The sequence below is a fragment of the Hemitrygon akajei genome, chromosome 10 (assembly GCF_048418815.1).
Source record: "Hemitrygon akajei chromosome 10, sHemAka1.3, whole genome shotgun sequence".
In the NCBI taxonomy this organism is placed as follows: Eukaryota; Metazoa; Chordata; class Chondrichthyes; order Myliobatiformes; family Dasyatidae; genus Hemitrygon; species Hemitrygon akajei.
This window is the reverse complement of record NC_133133.1, coordinates 129,121,856-129,138,235: the sequence shown is the minus strand read 5'-3', so window position 1 is coordinate 129,138,235 and position 16,380 is coordinate 129,121,856. Positions and strand designations below refer to the sequence as shown.

General features: G+C 42.4%; 1 protein-coding gene across 1 annotated transcript in view; it reads right to left on the bottom strand.

Annotated features, from left to right (window-relative positions):
* The window catches only part of LOC140734024 (uncharacterized), a 121,559-nt gene extending 106,909 nt beyond the window's left edge, over positions 1-14,650 (bottom strand). Inside the window, 1 exon segment of the mRNA XM_073057603.1 lies at positions 14,483-14,650. Within this exon segment, the coding sequence (XP_072913704.1) occupies positions 14,483-14,650 (168 nt within the window).
* Positions 14,651-16,380: the final 1,730 nt, after the last annotated feature.

Below are 16,380 nucleotides of genomic sequence, written 5' to 3'. Positions count from 1 at the left end.
TTACCACGTTGGCACAATCCACTTCCCTATTTACTAGTTATTGGCCCTCACTGTTCTTTCCCCTACAACAGACTGCACTAGAGTAATTTATGAAATTTGTTAAAGGTAAAGAGAGGGATTGTTGGGTATAAACAATACAGAAGAATTGGTTGTAATGTCATGGGAGTGTGTAAAATCCTGAAGGAGAATATGCAGGGCTGATGCTTACCCATTGCTGGGGTGTAGCAACCTCAAAATGAATGGGTGGTGTGAGTGTGGAATGAGCAGATGTAGTAGATGTGAGTTGTTACGCCTGTGCCCAACTCTGAGGGGTCGAAGGGTCCCAAAGCAGCCCCCTCCTTTTTGAGAATCGCAAGATCACTATTAATTCAGGTCAGGAGACCCAGGAAATGAGAGAGAGACGTTTGGAATGTCTTGGCCCCTTGGCGATACAAAGCTACGGGAAACGGCCATTGTCTCTTGGAGACGGAATTGTGTATTGAGTACTGTGCTTCGTGGAGGCCCTCAGGCAACGTGGGCTGGTTGGGGGATGGCATCATTCCACCCTGATTGACATCTGAGACCCCGTGAGTAGGGATAAAAGAGGGTCTGTGGGAACAGCCCCTCAGACGCACCAGAAGAAACGCTAGAATTCCTGTAACAGCGTAATAGCAGAAGCCGGTGGAAAGCCACGTGCGTCCTTTTCCATTTGCCTCGGAATTGGTGGGCCTTGCCACAGAAGAACAGCTTTAGCTAACAACAAAGGAGAAATCAGCCCCAACGGCTCTCGAAGGATTGACATCATAAAAGGAATGGGCAAGTTTTAATCCGTCTCTCTCTCCAACCAAAAGCTGCAGCTTGAATGAACTTGGGTGACTTTTATATTTCCATCGGACAATACATTATCCCCTAGACAACGATAGAGCTATTTTTTATTGATTATTATTATACCCGCACTTTTAAATTTAGTATTGACGACGTATTTTATCTGTATGTTTGCATCGATGTTATTTTTGTGTATTTTTATCAATAAATACTGTTAAAAAATAGTACCAGCAGACTTCAATGGACCTCTCTTATCTTATCTTTGCTGGTAAGTGACCCAGTTACGGGGTACGTAACAGAGTTCAATTGTAAAATTTCAGACAATTCCCATTCCATTCCAACATGTCGGTCCATGGCTCCATCTTCTGTCACAATGAGCCTACTCTCAGGATGAGGGAGCCTCTAACCTGACAGCATGAACATTGATTTCTCTAACCTGGTAATTTCTCCCCCCTCGCCTTCTCTTTTTTTCCATTCCCCATTTCTGGCTCTCTTTTCACCCTTCTCACCTGCCTATCACCTTCCTCTGGTGCCCCTCCTCCTTCCCTTCCTTTCATGGTCATCTCCTATCAAATTCGTTCTTCTTCAGCCCTTTACCTTTTCAACCTATCACCTCCCAGCTTCTCACTTCATCCCCACCTTCTCCACCAACCTTTCTTCCCCCTCACCTGGCTTCACCTATCACCTGCCATCTCGTACCCCTTCCCTTTCCCCCAACCATCTGATTCAAGCTTCTTCCCCTTTCCTTTCCAGTCCTGATGAACAACCCCAAATATAGGCTGTTTATTCCTCTCCATAAATGCTGCCTGACCTGCTATGTTCAGCATTTTGTGTGTATTGCTCTGGATTTCCAGTATCTGCAGAATCTGTTGTGTTTACATTTAAGAGAAATTTAGACAGGTACATGGATGGGAGAGGTGTAGAGGGCTATTGTCTGGGACAAAGCTGAAAATCAGGCCAGCATGGACTAAATGGGTGACAGGGCCTCTTTCTTTGTAGTAGTGCTCCATGACTCTAAATTGTTGGCCATTTAGGACAATGTAAGGATGAGTCTCTTCACATCGAGGAGGTAGCAAATCAATTAAATTCTCTCTGGCTCTCAGTCACTTAAGTACATTAAAGGCAGAGATAAGAGTCATAGAGTCCCAGAGCCGTACAGGAAAGAAACAGGCCATTCAGCCCACTTTGCCCATGCAGACCACAGTATTGCTCCACACCCATCCATCAGAATCAAAATCAGGTTTATTATCACTGATAAAATACCATAAAACATAGGAGCAAAATTAGCCTGTTCAGTCCATTGAGTCTGCTCCACCATTTCATGATGGCTGATCCATATCCCTCTCAACCCATTCTCCTGCCTTCTCCCCATAACCTTGCACGCCCTGACTGATCAAGAACCTGTCAACCTCCACCTTAAATACACCCAATGACTTGTGGCAACAAACTCCACAGGTTTGCCACCCGCTGGCTAAAGAAATTCCTCCTCAACTCCGTTCTAAATGGACACCCCTCTGTTCTGAGACTGTGTCCTTATGTCATGAAATTTGTGGTTTTGTAGCAGCAGTACAGTGCAAGACATAAAATATTACTATAAATTACAATAACAATAAAATAAATAGAGAGTGCAAAAGAGGAAGAGTGAGGTAGTGTTCATGGATTCATGGACCATTCAGAAATCTGATGTTGAAAAAGCTATTTCTAAAATGTTGAGTGTGAACCTTTAGGCTCCTGTACCTCCTTGCTGATGGTAGTACTGAGAAGAGGACATGTCCTGGGTGGCTGGTATCCTTAATGATGGGATGCTGCCTTCTAGAGGTTCTGCCTTTTGAAGGTATGTTTGACAGTGGGGAAAGTATTTGACTGCATTTGGTCTGTGACCTTTTGTGCCTTGGTATTCACATACTTGTCTTTTTTACCTATTAATTTAGCAGAGAAAGGGATCAAGAGAAGGAGGATTAGTGCAGGCATCCAGCGCTCAGGTAAAAGATCAGCCAAATTCTTACTGGATGGTGGACAGGCAGGAGAGGTATCTGCTTCTATTTATAACGTTCAGTGCTGACTGATGTGGTAAATTCTTCCAATAAAATAATGCGGTGTTTAAAAATATTTCAGAGTAATGTTTTGCCTTGCAGAACTGTTGTATTCCATTATCTTTCTCTTTTTTTCTGGATTACAGCTGCTGTGTGGGAAAGAGATAAAGCTGCTCTCCCTGAACCCGGCAACCTGGCTGCTTTACAAGTACATGCTCCAGAGGAGGCTGGCTTCTGACGTCAGGCAGGAGATGAAAGGGAAGCTAAGTCCTTCTCAATCCAGATTCTCTTTTCACAGGACACACAGGGCACTGGACAAAATCAGAATCAGAATCAAGTTTATTATCATTGACATAAAGTCATGAAATTTGTTGTTTTGTGGCAAGATATTAAAACTACCATAAATTACAATAAATAAATAAACAAACAAATAGATAAGTTAGCTATCATTTAACCATGCAGGAATATCCATGAGTACAGCCAAACAAAACAGTATTCTTCCAGGGACAAGATGCAAGACACATTAACAACAGTCATACACAGCAGAAGGCATTTACAGCACATGCTGTATAAGATAGCACGTAAGCATAGTCATACAAAAAATAAATCTATAGCCCAAGTTCCTGAGTGACATGTCCTTTAAATTGATAGTGCATAGGTGTAATTGGCAAGAGCAAACAGTTCTCAGCCGTCTGCAGACGAACGTATACTCACACAAAATCCAGTTTGTCACTCCACTGATCAAACAATGGAGTGTAGCACCAATAGGAGGGGCCAGTTTCCCAACCCAGCATGGACACGGAACTACACCACTCCTGGCATCTCCTCTCCTGGACTGCTGCAGCAGGCAAGCCCACAGCTTGAGGCCTTGTCCTCCCTACAACTAAGGCCATGCAACTCTGCTGCTGTCTATCTTGCCAATAAACAAGGGAAGTAGACTTGCAGCGTTTTGACATTATCAATATCCAACTGGGTCTTGTGGTTGCAAGAGAAACATCCAAGACAATCACTTGCTGTTGGACTGCACACGACCTTCACGCATCGACTCCGATGCCCTCCTGTAGCAGGTAGTACCACGGTATAAGTCCAGCTCCTCCACTAGCAAGAAGCTTGCTGATGGGGTAGACCTGCTGTTCTTGAAGTTCTTAATGTCAAGCAAATAAATAATTAAATTATACAGAAGAGGAATGGCGAGGATTGAGGAGCTGGGTAGTTAACTGGTCACCATTACTAACTACTGGGTCAACCCATATGACATAGGAGCAGAATTAGGCCATTTGATCCATCAACTTTGCTCTGCTATTTGATCATCCCTCTCAATCTCGTTCTCCTGCCTTCTCCCCATTACATGTTCTGTATTAATCTCCATCAAAAAGAGAGACCTGCCTTTTAAAGGTGACCCGGTTGCATTGAACTCGATTCAAGGACATGCTATCATTTGATGTCCATACCTACCAAGCAGACGTATTCCAGAATCCCTCTGTACAGAAGCTCTACAAAGACATCCATTTAAAATAGAGATGATAAGAAATTTCCTTAACCAGAGGGTGGCGAATCTGTGGAATTCATTACCAAAGATGGTTGTGGACGCCTAGCAACTGGGTATATTTAAAGTGGAGGCAATAGGTTCTTGGTGTCAAAGGTTACAGGGAAGAAGCAGGAGAATGGGGTTGAAATGGATAATAAATCAGTCATGCTGGAATGATGGGGCAATCTCAATTGGCCAAAGAGTCTAATTCTGCTCCTATGTCATATGCCTTCCTCTGATCTCTGCAGATGCAATCTGATGTGCTGAGTATTTCCAGTTTCTGTTGTTTTCTCATTGTTTCAGACCTTCAGCATCTGCTGTTTTTTTGTTTCTTGATTTATGCCAGAAATCAGACAGGAATATTTTGCTTGTAACACACCCAAAAGGGCATATGCACCAGAAAAGTGATGTTCTGCAATTCATGCGTGTGTAGAAAACCAACAAAATTGTGCTTTATTGCACTTGAGCAATGCCTAAGCCGCTAACCAGTGAAATGTTTTAAACAGAATTGGGAGCTGAGTCCTTCAGCAAAGAGGAGAAATTATTGCAAGAAAGAAACAGTTAGAAACATAGAAGCATCACAGCCAAAGCCTAAAAGCTCAATTAGTCCAAAAAAAACCCACCAGTTTGAGTTAAAATGCAAGTAGATCAAAAAACTTAAAGCAAACTTTAACCACATCATTAAATTATTGTCATGCCAAAGGTTCAAGAAGATCCAGGAAATATGTAAAGGAAAGCAAAAAGACTACAAGGGTTTGCTTTTAAAAATGATAAGATTCATGTTTGAAGAATTACATTTGCCATTTCAGCTGGTAGTAAATTAATTTGAACTTTCCAAGGCACTTTGTTTTAATTAGACTACAGCTCAGACTTGCTAATGATGCCATTTGTTAAAGATGTGTGATCTTGCTTTTAATCAGACTGAAGTTTAAAAAGTGCTTTTCTCTTAATTTGGCTGCTGTGAAGCTAAGGCCAAGCTCTTGCAAGTGGCTTCTTCTCTCATCACCTGTGGGAGTGACAAGCAGGAGGCAACTTGAAATGAAGGAGGATTTAGCTCTGTGGATAATATGTGGGACCCACCACATAGATTCTGGAAGACAGGAAGACAGACATAGGAACAGCCCTTTGTAAAATCAGCCACTGAGATAGAGAGAATCGCATGGGCAATCAAGTAGCCAACATATTGACATTACCTGGAAAAATGGGAGACACTCGTTGCAAACAAGAGAAAATCTGCTGATCTGGAAATCCAAGCAACACACACAGAATGCTGTAAAAACTCAGCAGGCCAGGCAGCAACTATGGAAAAGAGTAAACAGTTGTCATTTCAGACTGAGACCCTTCATCAGGGCACTCGTTCCCCTGAGTAACTGAATATTTAGAATTCATTCAAACTGACACACTTCGAGGTTCAATTCTGATAATCATCAAACTTATTTACAGCCAAAGCTCAGAAAAAGGCCCTTCTGGCCCAATAAGCTCACACCAGCCAACTACACCCTTGTGACCAATTAACCTACTAACCCTACATCATTGGAATGTCAGAGAACATTGGAACGCCAGGAGGAAATCTCCTGACAGACAGTGGTGGAAATGGAACCGCTGGTGCTGTAATAGTGTTTTGCTAATTGCTACGGTACCATGCTGCCCTGTGCAATGAATATCATTAATTGAAAGGAAAATGTAAATTTGTTGAGGTTAACGATAATCCCTCTATCCCTTTGGACTGAGGTGCCCCGGTTGAGCTCATAGTAGAAATGTAACAGCCACAATGGAGGGCTGGAGCAGTTAAAGTGCCAGTGTTGTACAAATCAGACTGGGAATGCCATTAATACTGTCTGGTTTTATCCTCTCAGCTCCCCCTGCAGCTGTCCAGCTGAGGTAATGGGCTAACAGATTGGCAAAACAGGAAACTGCTTTAAAAGTTTATTGAAGTAGAGGAATGCAAGAAATAAAATAATATAAATACAAGCACTTCAAATAATATGGTGAACATGTGAAATTAGTGAAGTTAATATGATGTAAGACACTATAAAGATTTATATACTTCTATGACTTTTGTATTCAGATTTGATCTTCAACTAAAACCTATGACATTACCCTAATCAACAGTGATCCTTGCAAATTATATTGAACTGAACTATGATTACTTTATCATTCATAAAACACATCCATGGCAACTTGATCAATGTAAATTTTCCCTTTAATTGTACTCCTCCTTTGATGAAATGCCCCTTCACTCTGTTGGCATATAACAAAGCTCTGAGCTGCCATATACAGGACTACAGTAATTACTTTTACTCAGAGATATAGCAGGTTAACAGGCTCTTCTGGCTCAATGAGCCTGCACCAACCAATTACACCAATGTAGTGTCATAGAGCACTGCGTCACAGAAACCGGCTCTTTGGCCCATCTAGTCCAGACCAAACTATTATTCTGCCTAGTCCCGTCGATCTGCACCTGGACCACAGCCCTCCATGCCAATCCCATCCATGTACCTACCCAAACTTCCTTCCAATATTGAAATTGAACCAGTTTCCACCACTTCACTGGCAGCTCGTTCCACACTCACACTACCCTCTGAGCGAAGAAGTTCCCTTCATGTTCCCCTTAAATGTTTCACTTTTCACCCTTAACATATGACCTCTAGTTCTAAACTCCTCCAACCTCAGTGGGAAAAGCCTGCTGGTATTTATCCTGTCCATACCCCTCATAATTTTGTATACCTCCATCAAATCTCCATTCATTGTTCTACACTCCAGGGATATAAAGTCCTAACCTTTCCCTATACCTCAGGTCCTCAAGTCCCAGCCGCAGCCTTGTAAATTTTCTCCGCACTCTTTCAATCATATTGATATCTTTCTTGCAAGTAGGGAAGTGACCAATTAACCTACTAGCTCATACATCTTTGGAAAAAGCATTGAACCCAAAGGAAATACTCAGTAACCGGGAGAATTTAAAAACTCCTCACAGACTGCGGCAAAACTGAACCCGGGTCGTTGGCCTGTGTTTGTAGAAACTAATTCTTTGGGGTTTCTTTTTCAGCCTGTTTAAAAACTTCAACACTGACCCCCTGGATTGCTCATACATGCTGAGTTAGAATTTTTGGCCAAAAGCTGTGTCTTGCTGAGGGGCCCGGACTATTAATGATCCAGAGACCAAAGGACCAGAGGCAGGTTACAGATTGAACACCACAGCCTCTTTCAAAGGACCCAGAACAAAAACCTAGGCATCTTGGTATTGGTACTGGATTGGTTTATTATTGTCACATGTACCAAGATACAAAGAAAAACTTGTCTTGCATGCTGTTCATACAGATCAAATCATTACACTGTGCATTAAGCTAGAATAATGTAAGTCACTAACAGTGAACAATAAAGTATAAAAGCTACCGAGAAAGTGCAGTGCAGGTAAACAATAAAGTGCAAGATCATAACAAGGTAGATTGTGAGGCCAAGAGTCCATCTTATCAGACAAGAGGTCTGTTCAAGAGTCTGATAACAGTGGGATAGAAGCTGTCTTTGATCCCGGTGGTACATTCATTCAGTTGTTTTATCCTCTGCCCAATGGTTACTAATACTTAGTTTTTCTGCCTAATTAGGGGCAGGTTGAAATTATAAATTACTTTTTGTATAAGAGAAAAAGTCACGATTAAATGCGACGGATCAGAATTGGTGAAGGATTTTAGCCTATTTTCAAGCTGCAGGATTCCTTTGTGCACAGTGTCCATCCCTGTACAGGTACTTCCTGACCATTGTTGTTGGTGGCATTGTGGGTATACTATGTTGGAAATGTGTTGTAACACCTGCGGGCTGCCCTAGCACGTCCTTACGTTGTGTTGGTTGTGAACACAAATGATGCATTTCACTGTATGTTTCAATGTACATGTGAAAAATAAATGAATCAGAATTTGAATCTTCTTTCTCAGTATAAAGGAACTGAATAAAGGATTTGGTTTGGTTGTGAAAATTAACCTTTATATTCAGTTGTTTAATTTATGGTTATTTGGAAAGGCACCTGAAAAAAGAAGGAAAACAACAAACCTTGTTGAGTTTTTGCAAACACGCATTATTTAAATCGTTTTACCAATCTATATTGTATTTAGTTAATAAAAGATTAGTCTGAATTAAATTAGAATTACTGAGCGTAATGAGCACTTTAACTTATGAAGATATAACTGATGAGCTTAAGGATGGAAAATGTACATTCCATGGAGACCTCCTTTTCCGGATTTGAGATTAGCACAAGGGCAAACGGTCAGCTTTCAATTACTTAAAAGTTTAAAGAGTTGATGCAGACTTGGGAACATATTGTGCAATAAACACAAAATGGTGGAGGAACTCCTCAAATCAGGCAGTAGCTATGGAGGAGATTAATGGTGCTGACCTGTCGAGTTCCTCCTGCATTTTGTGGGTGTGTGTGTTGCTCAAGACCTTCAGCATCTGCAGAACCTCATGTGTTTATGATTGGCAACCTACTGTTGGAACCTTCTAACTACACTGTACTAAGCCATCTACCTAGTAAAGCTTTGCCTTTCAATCATATTTCTACAATCATAGCACAGAAACAGGATCTTTAGTTCACAATGCCAATAGTAGTTGTTTTATCACTGAAATTGATGACACTTGTCCGTTTTAGGACTGTATTCTTCTTTATCTTTTCTTTTTAAATACGTCTAATTGGAAATGGAATTAGAATTACTTTATTATTGACATATGTAACAGTAAAAAGCCTACCTTGCATACGGTTTGTACAGATCAGATCATTACACAGGGTATTGAGGTAGAACAGGTATAAAAAATAACTGCAGAATGAAGTGTAACAGCTCTTAAAGGCCATAACAGCCCACAAAAGCTGCCTTAGTAAAACAATCTGCTGAAGGAATTCAGCAGTTTGAGCAGCAACAAATGTAAATGCCCTTTAAAGGTAGCAATTACATCTGATTCCACCACTGCCTCTGGCAGCCTGTTCAAGATATCAACCGTTCTCTGTGTGAAAAGAAACCTACCTCTTGGAACCCCTTCCTCTCACCTTAAACCGATCCACTGTAGTTCACCCCCACCCACCCACTGTCCCCCTCACCTGGTCTCATCTTTCACTTCAACACATCTGCAGATTTTCTCTTGTTTGTGACTCATGTATCACTTGATAGCTTGTATCCTTCCCATTCCTCCTCCAACTTCTTATTCTGGCCTCTTGCCCCTTTCCTTTCCAGTCCTGATGAAGGATCTTAGCCCAAACACCGACTGTTCATTCCCCACAATAGATGTTGTCTGACCTACTGTGTGCCTCCAGCAGTTTGTATCTGTTGCTCAAGATTTGGAATCAGAATCAGGTTTAATATCATCAACATATGTCGTGAAATTTGTTGATTTTTTTTATTAATCAAAATATACTTTATTCAAAAATAAAATTATGTACAATAAACCATTCAATGACTCTCAGTCCTTTACAAATGTTTCCATTACAGTCTTTACATTTCCACACTTTTTGCCACCCAGGTGGCACTCTGTTATTCCATATTTACATGCACTTGTTTAGGGGTATACACCCCGCCCCACCTACCCCTCATCTCCCGCTGTCCTTCCCCACCTTCCCTTGCGGTGGCTGCACCAAGTTTGAGCGCGTCCCTCAGCACGTACTCCTGCAGCCGAGAATGTGCCAGTCGGCAGCATTCCCCCACGGACATCTCCGTGTGCTGGCAGACCATCAAGTTTTGGGCCGACCAAAGAGCGTCTTTGACCGAGTTGATGATCTGCCAGCAGCACCGGATGTTGGTCTCGGTGTACGTCCCTGGGAACAGCCCGTAGATCAGAGAGTCCTCTGTCACGCAGCTGCTGGGGATGAACCTCGACACTGCCTCTTCCATCCTCCTCCACACCTTCTCCACAGCAGTAGTACAATGCAATACATAATCATAGAAAAAGTTACCATAGATTACAGCAAATATATATGTAAGAGGTTTCTTCTTTTATGTTACTGCTAAGGCTATAAAATGGCTTCTTTGTTACGTTAAAAGTAAAAATTCTTCTTTGTTATGTTAACTAGTGAGAGAGTGCTTTCTCTCGCAGCTTGTTTGGGTTATAATTACTGATAATGAGAATTGTATTCATTTGTTAACCAATTGGGATAGATGTTATTCTTTCTTGTGGGTCTGTAAGCTAGTGTTGCGCAGACTTTGGGGAGACGGCGCGAGAGGGTTAGAGGGAGAAGATGCTATGTTGTAAGCTGGCCGATGGAACAGACCCCGAGCAGGGGTCCGAGGCCCAGGGTTTTCGGCAAGGAGAGGAGACGAGGACAGATTCGTGTGGAGCGTCTGGTTGACCACCATGGTTGGTCCCAGGCAGCGGGTTGAGGAGGTCAGAGCGGATCGAATGGTGGCAAGAAGACTTTGTTAACTGAGCTCCAACAGTTGTGCATGAAGTGGTTGGACTTCGATAAGTTTGGCGCCTTTTAATTTTCCTTTTATATTGTATCTCTATTAAGTACATAGTTCCAGTAAGATCTATAAAGTGAACTCATTTAATCACATATGGTGTACTGTCTGTTATTTGGCGGGGCGGGGACATCACACAGCATCCACACAAGCTGATTACCCAGTTTGGCGGGACTGAAGGCTGCTCCCCCTAGACGGGAGCGAGCTGAGCGAGCCTGAGGCTTACCAGGGGGCTACATATATATATAATAGTTAAATAAGAAGTGCAAAATAGAAATAAAAAGGTATGAGGTAGTGTTCATTGGTTCAATGTCCATTCAGAAATTGGATGGCAGAGGGGAAGAAGCTGTTCCTGAATCAATGCATGTGTGCCTTCATGCTTCAATACCTCCTTCCTGATGGTAACAGTGAGAACAAGGCATGACCTGGGTGATTTTCAGCAACTGTAGAATCTGTGTTTATTTACCTCTTCCTTCCACCCATCCCATCCCAGCTTCTTAATTCATTTCCCTTTCCCACACACACCAACCTTACCTGATCTCACCTATCACCTGCTAGCTTCTAATCCTTTCCCTCATCCACCATCTTATTTTGACTTCAATCCCCTTCTTTTCCAGTCCTGATGAAGGGTCTTGGCCCAAAATGTCAATGATTTATTCCCTCCATAGCTGCTGCCTGACTGGCCAGTTTCTAGGACAAGAGCACATAGCCTCAGAGTAGAGAGACACCCATTTAGAACAGAGATGAGGAGGAATTTCTTTGGCCAGAGGGTGGTGAGTCTATGGAATTCATTGCCACAGACAGCTATGAAGGCCAGGTCATTGGGCATATTTAATGTGGAGGTTGACAGTTTCTTAAATACTCATAGTAGGGAGAGGGCAGGAGAATGGGATTGAGAGGAAAAATGGATCAGCCATGAGGAAATGTCAGAGCCGTTTGATGGGCTGAATTGCCTAATTCTGCTCCTATATGTTATGGTCTTACGGTCTTTTGGTTCCTCTTGCATTTTGTGTGTGTGTCATTCCAGTTCTTGACAGATTCTCACTTTCAGAAATACTTAAGGTGAGAAGGAGGAGTGGTAGGGAAGAGTATCCTCAGGAATTGCCTTAAAACATCATTGCAAGAAAAGTGTGAAGTATTGTGAGGGTGAGTGTGTAGTGTTGGTTGGGGTAGGAAGACCCAATGAGACAGGGTGGGGCTTGGTTTCCTGTCTGACCTTGCTTCTTCTTGCTTATACACAAACCTCATATTGTTCCCAGAGACCACTATGAAAGAAAGGAATTAATAGGCTCAGGATTTTTGGATAATGATATTGAGACCCACAGCTTTCTTTTAGAGAGAGGAAGAGAGAAACATCCTCTTCTGCTAAAGCAGCATTAACAATTCTAACCAAAGCCTCAAAAATATCTAACAATCTTCTCTTCTCCACCATACCTGTCACCTTTACTGAAGGTTAATCACATTTTGGTTCTGCAAAGAGCAAAATGACTTGTACGTTTGGATTGTCATTTGCAGACTCTATAGGCACAAAAGCCACTGAGGCCATTGAATGAGTTAAGTGTAGTCCCTGCTGCAATGGCAGTAATGCGGCATCCAGTGAGTTTCCTGAAATAGCCACTGATGATGTCCAGACGGAATATAAGGTGTTGCTCCTCCAGCCTGAGGGTGGCCTCATCTTGGCACAAGAGAAGGCCATGGACTACTGACATGATGGAGTGGGATTGGGAATTGGAATTAAAATGTCTGGCTATCTGGTAGTTTCATTTGTGGCAGATGGAGGTGAGCTGCTTGATAAAGCAATCCCCCAATTTACAACGGGTCTCACCAATGTAGAGGAGGACCGGATACAAAAGAGGACTCCACTCAATTCACAGGTGAAATGTTGCCTCACCTAGAAAGACTGTTTGGGACCCTGAATGGAGGTGAGGGAGAGGTGTATGGGCAGGTGTATCACTTCAGCTGCTTTGAGGGCTAAGTGCCAGGAGGGTGATTAGTGGGGAGGGACAAATAGACAAGGGAATCGTGGAGGTGGAGAGAGGTGGGGAGGTGAAGATTTGTTAAGTGGTGGGATTCCCTAGGATATGGTGGAAGTTGAGGAGGATAATGTATTGGATTTGGAGCCTCATGGGGTGGTAGGTAAGGACAAGAGGAACTCTATCATTGTTAAGGTGTGGGAAGATGGGGTGAGTGCAGATGGTGGGGAAATGGAGGAGATGTGGGTAAGGGCAGCATCAATAGCGGAGGGAAGGTAGTCCTCTTCTTTGAAGAAGGAGGACATCTCTGAAGTTCTGAAACAAAAAGCCGTGTCCTACGAGCAAATGCGGTGGAGGCAAAGGAACTCTGCACCAGGACCATATCCAGCATCTGCAGCATCTTTTGTCTCCATTCTACTACTTTACAGATGTCTGTTGAGCTACTATTATTGATTAGCACTTTGGAAAATGTTGCTCTGTTTCTCCTGCCAGACTGCAGTCACATCTTTTGTAATCATCTCAAGGAGGAGATGCTTTTTTGTGAACTTCTTACATCATAGACTTCTTGGTGATGACAATGATGCCATCCAGAATCTGATTCACATCAAAATTCAAAGTAATTTTATTATCAAAGTACACCATATACAACCCTCAGATTTATTTTCTTATGTGCATTCACAGTAGAACAAAGAAATATGAAAGAATTAATGAAAAACTACACATCAACAAAGATTGACAAACAACCAATGTATAGATATGCATTAAATGGACTCAGGAGAAACATTACAAACACAGAGATTTCAATATGACAGCTGGATGTCCTGTTATGGTGTCACTGAATAAAGGAGATTCATTGCCGGATTTTTCAGCCTACTTTGTGAAAAATAATGATAAGTCTTGATTCATTTTTTTCTTATATATTTACCCAGAGGGCAGCTTTACCTAAGTACAGCCACAAGGATCATTCCAAAATTTGGAATTCTCCTCGGAGAAATGTATCTTCTCCCTGACTGAGAAACAGGCAGGCAAGTTATTTTACTGTAGGTTTATGGACACTGTGGTGTCCTTTTTGCACATATTGGCTATCAATTCAAACATATGAAACATAGCTGGCTCATATTTCAATTTATCTCTTAATGGGGTCAAGTTATTGTGAGGAATTGAGTGTTAGGGAGCTCCACTGGGCACTTGGAACAACAGCCAAACAGCATTATGCTTCTGGATCCATTTCCAAAGAAGTAAAATCCCCCCTAATCTAGGTAAACTTTGTTACAAATGTCAATAAAAGTTATACAAATAAACACTGGATACTCTGACGAACTGGTGTATAAATACTTCACACTTCAGGGTGTGAGAGGAACAATAGTTCTCTGGTTTCACTTCCACCTCAACACCCCGCCTCCCCCCCCACCCCCACCCCAGCCACTGGTGACTCCCGCTGAATGAGGACGGCATTATGCTTTGGTCACCTGATGCTTGGATCTCATTAACAAATGAGGGCGTTTATGTAAAGAACATAAAATGTATCTTCAAAATAAATTAGCACTCTTGAAAAGGGAATAGAAGATTCTGAGGTCAACTTTGAATCCTGCAATAAATTAACTCCTTTTCCAAAGGAGCTTTATTTGGTGACTGTACAATTACATTAATACAAGATTACAGTACTGCACTAAAATTATGGCAAGGTCACCACAATCTGGAATGCACCTGGGCACCTGTGGCAATCCCATTCCCGAACTCACCCTTCGTCCCCATAGAAACCGGCTGCTCCTTCTCCAGGGACTCATGGACATGGGCGTAACCCCGGAAGTGGGGCAGGCCATCAGCTTGGGCAGAAAACGTGAATGCCCACCACCTGGACCCATAAGTGGCCATGCTGACCAGGAGATTCCTCCAAGCGACCCCTCCCCCCCCACCAACCCTCCACCCCACATCAGGAGACTGAAGTACAGCCAGACCGTGACGAGCAGCCCCTTGAGAAACTCAAATTGAGGCTGCAACCTGACACACTTCATAAACTCGTGGTACGCAATCTCCTCCTGGCTATAAATTAACTACTTACATGCTTGCATAAGTCTACGTCAAGAGGAAAGCTCCTATGATATGGTGCAACTCAAACTACCTACGTCTCAATGTCACCAAGACCAAGGAGATGGTGGTGGACTTTAGGAGATCTAGGCCTCATATGGAGCCAGTGATCATTAATGGAGAATGTGTGGAGCAGGTTAAGACCTACAAGTATCTGGGAGTACAGTTGGACGAGAAGCTAGACTGGACTGCCAACACAGATGCCTTGTGCAGGAAGGCACAGAGTCGACTGTACTTCCTTAGAAGGTTGGCGTCATTCAATGTCTGCAGTGAGATGCTGAAGATGTTCTATAGGTCAGTTGTTGAGAGTGCCCTCTTCTTTGTGGTGGCGTGTTGGGGAGGAAGCATTAAGAAGAAGGACGCCTCACGTCTTAATAAGCTGATAAGGAAGGCGGGCTCTGTCGTGGGCAAAGTACTGGAGAGTTTAACATCGGTAGCTGAGCGAAGGGCGCTGAGTAGGCTACGGTCAATTATGGAAAACCCTGAACATCCTCTACATAGCACCATCCAGAGACAGAGAAGCAGTTTCAGCGACAGGTTACTGTCGATGCAATGCTCCTCAGACAGGATGAAGAGGTCAATACTCCCCAATGCCATTAGGCTTTACAATTCAACTGCCAGGACTTAAGAACTTTTTTTAAAGCTATTATTAATGCTTTTTGAGTTAGTGATTTAGATGCATATCATATTATTACTGAGTTAAGTATTGTATGTAATGAGTTTTTGCTACAACAAGTGTATGGGACATTGGAAAAAATGTTGAATTTCCCCATGGGGATGAATAAAGTATCTATCTATCTATCTATCTATCTATCTATTGCTTCCACAGAGAGTATCTGAATGAAAACTCATATCTAGAGGGCACAGTGCCAAAATTTCAACAATAAGATTTCAATTTGATGGAGATTGATGCCTTCAGAATAGAACTTGCTTTTATTAAATGCTTAGAGGACAATGTCGGCAGCCTGGTTGGCTGGTGATTGAGGGCAACAGCCAAGGAAAATTGCCACCCCATCATGCAATTCTCTTCCATTGTGCATTACCTAACCAAAAAAGGAATGATAATCATCACTGTATGATAGAAATCTCAGCAAGAAGGAAAAGCCTTTGAAAAAGTCAATGTGCAGCCTTTATAAGATGGAGGATTATTAAATTTTATGATGTCTTTTGTTGGTATTTTCACCCGTGGAAGGTATGATGGCTTTGGATTGAGTCCACTCATTAGCTTTCATCATGTCTGCTGGCAATATTGTCCCATCATTAGCCGAGGAAAAGTACATCTGTTCAATAAGCCTTCTCATGTGTCAGTTACTCTAATCGCAGGATAGATTTGTACTTTCATCCACACAATTAACTAGAAATTGCACTGCTCCATAACAGGAGTTCATGATGCCCTTGTGTCGATGTGGTACTCGACTTCAGATCCTGCAGGAACAGCCCGCGTATGTTAGAGTAGCACAAATATAGTATCACACAATGCTACAATATCTGTTGTTAATGCGTGGGGCTGCGATCAT